At 39.3% G+C, this 6,966-nt stretch overlaps 1 protein-coding gene across 4 annotated transcripts in view; it reads left to right on the top strand.

The window, feature by feature from the left end:
* tpm2 (tropomyosin 2 (beta)) overlaps positions 1 to 4,434 on the top strand; it is an 18,694-nt gene extending 14,260 nt beyond the window's left edge. Inside the window, exons 6-9 of one of the 4 annotated variants that reach the window (XM_017427464.3) lie at positions 20 to 95; positions 1,142 to 1,204; positions 1,361 to 1,430; positions 4,214 to 4,434. In XM_017427464.3, coding sequence (XP_017282953.1) covers positions 20 to 95; positions 1,142 to 1,204; positions 1,361 to 1,430; positions 4,214 to 4,296 — 292 coding nt within the window. In that variant the 3' untranslated portion in view covers positions 4,297 to 4,434. Of the gene's footprint in view, positions 1 to 19; positions 96 to 627; positions 704 to 1,141; positions 1,205 to 1,360; positions 1,431 to 2,267; positions 2,673 to 4,213 lie in introns of those variants that run through there. The other 3 variants (XM_017427461.3, XM_017427463.3, XM_017427460.3) reach the window with 3 other exon arrangements.
* The last annotated feature ends 2,532 nt before the right edge of the window (positions 4,435 to 6,966 follow it).

Raw genomic sequence — 6,966 nt, 5'->3', positions numbered from 1 at the left:
CCTGGACTAACTGCTTCAGGCGGGTGAGGGAGCTCGAGGAGGAGCTCAGGCTAATGGACCAGAACCTGAAGTCGATGATGTGCGGCGAGGAAGAGGTACTTGATGTCCAAACCTCGCAGGTTTTCAGCCTCCTGCTTTGTGCTCCACTGGCCTGCAGCCTCTCATCTTCTGCCTGCGTTTTCTGTTTAACCTGCACACGTTCTCCTTCTTATCCTTTACGCAAGACCCAATGTGTAAAGGAAGACGATTTTGAAGGTCCTCTATGTGTGTTTTCACGAAAAGACCACAACCAGCAATGAATTGATTAAAAGACCAATATTTAGCATTTCATAACAGTACTAAGTGAGACAAATACAAAAAAACAACATTTTATTTTGCTTGAAATTCATTAGATTAAGACTATTTTTACTCCCACTTTTATTTATTTATTTTTTCCATTTAAAACCTCTTCAGCATTTTGTCGATTCTCAGAAACTCCGAGGCAGGTGAACTCATTCTGCCTCCGGACACGACCTGAAACACAAAGTCTGGGTCGCTCCACAAAACAGCATCCGGGGTTTGAGCTCTGCTACCTTTCCAATTACTGCTTTCTCTTCTTTTGCTTCTCTTCTTTCTGACATTGCTTAGTAAATCTGCTGACCTTGAGGAAGAATTGAAAAATGTCACCAACAACTTGAAGTCCCTGGAAGCCCAGGCTGAGAAGGTACAGTGAGAGCTGAGAGGGACTAAATACGATGTCCGTACTAATAACCAGGCTGTAATCCATGAAAACACTACTACTCTGATCTGAAGGTCTCATAAGGGACTTTTTGTTTAATCTTTATCAGGATGAAAACAATAATTTCCCACTTAACAGCAGTCCTCCTCTAAAAAAGATACACAAAGGACAAAAACTATTTTCTTAATAAAATATAAAGGTTCAAATTAAACCAATATTTTACCATCTGACTGCCTGATTTAGTTTCATACATTGTTACTCTGTTTACTTTCCCCTAATTAATGCGTTACTATTTACTGTAGCGTTCACCTCATTTCCACAGAAACACAAAGAGCTGCACCCTGTGTGACGTTTGCCCCCCTGCTGAAGGTGAAGTTGGAAATGCACTTTAATTGAAATTGGTTTTGTTTTTTCCTATTTCAGTACTCACAAAAGGAGGACAAGTACGAAGAAGAAATTAAAGTTCTTACTGAGAAACTGAAGGAGGTGGGAATTTTCATAATTTATCGGAATTATATGTTAGATTAATATACTTAATATTGTGTAATTTATACCGGAAATTGTTTAAAAATGAGTGCTTTTTTTGTGGAAGAAAAGAAACCCTGACACTTAGCACTCGTTTTGTTGTGGTTTGTGTTGCAGGCTGAGACCCGTGCAGAGTTTGCAGAAAGGTCTGTGGCCAAACTGGAGAAGACCATTGATGATCTTGAAGGTATTCAGCACTTTCTGACCGTATTATGCTCGACGATAAATAAATCTTAGCAACGTTACAAACATCTAAACCAACTAATCTGACTACCAATAAATAAGTGAATGACTGTTTCAAGGGGTAAACTGGAAGGATCTAATCATCTCCAACTTAATTAACGATCCTTGGGTTTGTTTTACTACCTGCTAACACAACTTGGGAAGCATCTTGAACCTGATTATTACTAAAACAGTGTCCCTTAGTGCTCTCTCACAGCAGAAGATCGAGGCCCAACGAGGTGACAAGTCTCCAGCGTATAAATTTATCAGGGTGGAAAACGTCTCTTAGCTGTTTCATACAGATGAATCAAGAGGAAACTGATAACTACGCAGGCACAGCTCATTTCTTTACCTGTTATAATTATTTGCAGTTAGCTGCATAAAAAGAGCACATATCTGTGACAGAACAAGGACCGTTTGACTTTGCTATTAACTGAACTACATCTTGTGAAACTTCACAGCACCATCATTTTAATTAGGGATGCATCATCATGTTTTCTTTCTTTCTTCTTTTCTTTTTCCAACTGACTAACTTTGGACCATCACAATAAAAGTAGAAATAATGTCTCAGTTCCTCTGCAGAAGACGCTTGATGATCATATGTCCTTTATCAGTCAAAGTAGATTGGATAGTTTTCACTAACTGCATGAACTTTGTGTGGTGAGGTGTGATCACATTCTGTGTGCAAAGGTTTCCAGATTCTTGACTTTTTTTTTCCTTTGTTAAACCTTTTGGCGCCTTTCTTCTCTCTGTTCTGTCGTCTCCTTTCCTCCCCGCTCTGTGGCCTCCTGTCCTTCTCCAGACGAGGTGTATGCTCAGAAGCTAAAGGGCAAAGCTCTCAGCGAGGAGCTGGACCTGGCCCTCAACGACATGACTACACTGTAGACGCGCTCCTCGTCCTCTCCGCCGCACCTCCTCCTCGTCTCGACCCTCCTCTGCCTCTCTGCAGTTTTCTTCCATTCCGCAGCAGCACTTAAGACTCGAAAAAATCTGAAGTTCGGGCGCCGTTCATTAACCTCTACATCTGTTACACAGGACTGGTCTCTTATTCCCTCTTTTTTTTTTTTTTTTTACAAAAGGGAATTTGCTGCTTGCCCTCTCACTGCTGCATGTTTTCTGATTCGAACTTAATCTCCTCCTTTAGTAAAATATTTATTCAAATCTGTTTCCCTTTCCTTTCTGTAATAAAGATTTAAAGCTCCCCTGACTTTTCTGTCCCTTCTTTCCCTCTGATCTGCTGCCTATATGAGTCATTCACAGTGATATATGACTTTACAGTGAAAACCTCAGTAGGTTAGAAACATCCCCTGAAATGTAAAGTTACCCTTACTTTCATGTAGGCTCATATTTCACCAACTTTCTGCTGCTCTGCAAAATAAAAGGTTGGCATTGTTTGAGAAAGCACTGTAATCCAGGTATTAAGGCAAAGAAGGAAGTGATTCAAAGGACGTTCAGCTGGAGCAGAAGCTGTAAACAGGTGGAAACACGTGATCATGTAGTCATCAGTTTAGAGTGTAATACACACAGTCCACTCTGAGTTTACCTTCGAGCTGCTCTGAGGACAGGAGAGGTGCAGAAGTAAAGGGGACGGATGGCCTCATTCAAGCCATGAGATCTTAGCAAAAGGAATAATCAGACTGAAAGAGGCTTCTGGTGTTAGTGGGAGTCAAAGTGATGTCCAGGAGATTCTGAAAGAGACGACAAGTGTTTGTGTTTATGAGACATTTGAGACTGGAGGATCTCACCCTGGACTGAAGCAGACAGCAGTCTGAGATGGACACCATATTGAAAATGTAGCTTTGAATGGAAAAGATACAGACTTTGTTTGCCACATATATATATATATATATATATATATATATAAGTTCTCATTAAATGTCCACATTTAAAATGACATTGGTTGAGATGGCATCATTTCTGTTCCTTTTGTATTCTGTGTTGTGGGGAGATTGAAGCCCTAATCTTCCATTTTGATGACATCCACTCTTACCCACAGTCACAACTTATCCAGAAATTTTTTTTTTTTTTTTTTTTTTACACACTGTTCAGTAGCTCTGGAGGCTGGGGATATGCCAACTAAAGCAAGTGCATGAGTTCTGAAGTTTCCAGAACCAAAATTAGTGGCAGATATTAGACCCAGAAAATGGAGTTCCTTCTAAGAGAAGGCTGTAGTCAAACTAAAATGATGCCACGCTGTTTAATTATATCACCAGATGGAAGCATATATAACATAGACTCCAAACATTGAGCCCTGAGGAACTCTGTGACTAACTCTGGAGCAGGAGGAACCTTCACTGGTTTTATGAACAAACTAAAATATATCAGATAACTTTGGCTTAAACTAATAGTCCTGTTTCTTTAGTATCATGTTGAAACCTTTGCAGTAAAATGTGAATGATTGTAATAAGTCTGTTGTTGGAGATCGTTGGTAACTTATTGGCTCTAAATCCTGACTAAAACTCTTCAAACACAACATTTTTGTATGAATAGGCTGATCTGAAGTAGTCAAATTTTATTTCTTAAGCCTTTGTACCTGACTTCTTTTATTTTTCGTTTTAAAGCACCTGCCGATAATTATTTCGCGATAATGCCAAACTCAAGGGATGAACCAGTGTTGTAATGGACAATTTGTCCATTTATGCTGCATGTCTATTATCAGATATGATTAGACTGCATACCACATGTATACGTGGCTGTGGATGTGTCCTTCTACTCTGCGTTCACTTGTTGCTTTCTGTCCAACTTTAGAGAAGCTGGCCCAAGCCAAAGAAGAAAATCTGGACATGCACCAGGTGTTGGACCAGACTCTGCTCGAGCTCAACAATCTATAGAGACGCCGTCAGAGCCTGAAGAATGATGAAGAAAAGTCTTAAAGAATGACGAAGAAAACAATGCTTCCCTTCCCTTCCAAAGTTCCCAGCATGTATTCTTGCAGAATAAATTAAAGATTTTATTTTATCCCCCCCGTACACAGTGAATATGGACACATGTCCTCCAATGTAATTAAAGGTAATTTAAAGTGTAACAGCAGCTTTTGCTTGAAATAACAGTTATTAGAGTCGCATCAGTAAATAAAATCACAAGCACAAATCAGCTTGAAGGCAAATGTTTTCGGCAACAAATCTCTCATTTAAGTTTTAAACTCTTTCTTTGCTAAAATCTCTATTCACGACTTTTTCAGTGTTCATTTTAAAAAACGATAATAAAGAACTGAAAAGCCAAGCCCCAGTCCATTTTATTCATGTCACTTTTTAAGCCCTTAAGCAGATTTTTTTTTTTTTTTTTTTAAATAGTTATAATAGACTGAGTTTGGGTAAAACCTTTGGAGGACTACAGTCTAATGAGCATTCTTTAAATAAAGAAATAAATAAATGTTGCGTTTTAAAAGTGTCCCACACACACACATTCTCGGGAATAAACAGAAAGGAGTGAAAAACAAAACCAAAAAGGTGTAGCATTAAAGGGTTAGTTATGACATGATTTTGTTTCGGTGTAAAAAAAAAAAAAAAAAAAAGACAGTTTGCAAATAAAAAAGCTGTATGATGTTGTGTTTTAGTATCGTTTGATTTGCCTGTGTGGCTTTCTTTCTCTTTGTCTCCATCTTCCATCGCTTTAAACTGTATAGAAACAAAGAGCTGGTATATTTTTAACATTTTCCACCAGTTGTGTGTAAAAAGGTAAGTCCGCTCCATGACTTGGTCACTCGTAGAACCACCTTTAGCAGCATGTTTAGGAAATCAAACTCTTGGTTGTTGTTTTTTTTTTTGTCATTTCTCTGAGCATTACACAGTCTGACCTCGGGGTGAATTTGCTGGGACGTCCACTCCTGTCCTAAATGTTTGGACTCCATATTGTTTAAACCTTCCCAGAGTGACGGGCAACAACAGTTGTGTCTCTGAAGTCATTACTTACGTCTTGGCGTTGCGTTCACGTACACCTGAACGCTCCAGAGCAGCAAACTGCCAACTGATCATCAGTCAACACATTTCATCAGCAGTACCTGGCTGCTACTTTCCCCTTTATATTCTATGAATGGAGCAGAGGTGGACTTAGTTCTTCATATGCAACAGAAGAATCTGACGTGTTTTATACACTTGAGGTTAGATTTGACTCATTTTATCATGCCCTGACATCTAAAACCCTAGGAGTGGACTTTCTTTTTCTCATGACCAAGTTTGCTGTCCGAGGTCAGTGCTGGTCGTTGGTCTGGCGGGCTCTGAATCCTGACTAAAACCACCCAAGCAGTCAGCCCTTATCAGAATCATGTAAAGATCACAAACAGAATCTGATTTGCAGGAAATCCATCCAGTTTATTTACCTGCTTGTTCCCTTTTCAGGCTCACAGGGATCTGGTGTTGATCTCCAGCAGTCATTGGATGAGAGTCAGGGGACACCCTGAGCACGCCATCAGTCCATCACAGGGCCATATACTCACACACACACACACACACGTCTAGTGACAATTCAGAGAAGCCAGTTAACCAAACATGCATGTTTTTAGTCTGTGGGAGGAAACCGGAGTACCTGTAAACAACCCAAAATATTTCAAAAAATAACCAACAAGAATATAAAGAAGTTCAACTTTAAATCTTTAACTGGCCAGAAGAGCTGGATTAGGATTATTATGCATTTTCAGAACAACAGGCCTGCCAGTGATGATAAACTGGATCAGGTCAAGTGGAGCCTTGGTGTTTCAAAGCCGACTTGGGTCAAGGCCCAAAAGTTAGGAAGCTAAAGGTTTAGATAATCCAACTATCAAAGTTAGCTCAGAGACATTTTAAGAGTGATATCGACTGACAGACCTGTTCACGACGTTCTAAAGAAACAAAGGGAACATTTGGCTCTTCTATAGGGCAAAAAATATCTTAGTTTCAAAGTCAATGTTCCTTTAAAAGTCTATAGTTGGTGATATTTAAGCTGCTTCTCTGTAGCATTGACAATCTTAAAGCACCCATGATCAAAGCTGGTGCCTAAACTTAAAGTTTGTTTCTTTCTGCTTTTATTTTCACCGTATTGTATTTTGTCCCGTTAAAGGAGGAATGAGGCAGCTGCTTCGCCAGCTGACGCAGTGTTTACAATTTGAGGATTTATTTAGGGGTGCAAACAGGCCCGCTCTATTATGTGTTCTCTAGACAGAAAGGAGGAGTCTTCCCTTCGCTAACAAAGACCCATTCAAACAGGGAAACGTCCATGACCTTTAGAGGCTCCTTATGTTTACAGGCTTGATGAAATTGATCTAAATTCCCTTCTATAAAACAGTTACTTATTACACCATAGCATGTTAAATGTTGAGACTATAGCATTTTAATGTTGCTTAAGGTTAGCAGGCATTCATTTATACGCAGCCACCGATTAATTAGACCAATCCAATACTTCTTTTCTCCACCGTATTACTTATCTGTGCTTATATTTACTGGATTTCACATTTTATTAAGTCCTTATATAAATATTGTGAATTCAAAGAACGTGTACCTAATGGATGTCCTTTACTGACCACTCCT

The sequence above is a fragment of the Kryptolebias marmoratus genome, linkage group LG14 (assembly GCF_001649575.2).
Source record: "Kryptolebias marmoratus isolate JLee-2015 linkage group LG14, ASM164957v2, whole genome shotgun sequence".
In the NCBI taxonomy this organism is placed as follows: Eukaryota; Metazoa; Chordata; class Actinopteri; order Cyprinodontiformes; family Rivulidae; genus Kryptolebias; species Kryptolebias marmoratus.
The sequence above is the reverse complement of the archived record's forward strand: the minus strand, read 5'-3'. Positions and strand labels throughout refer to the sequence as shown.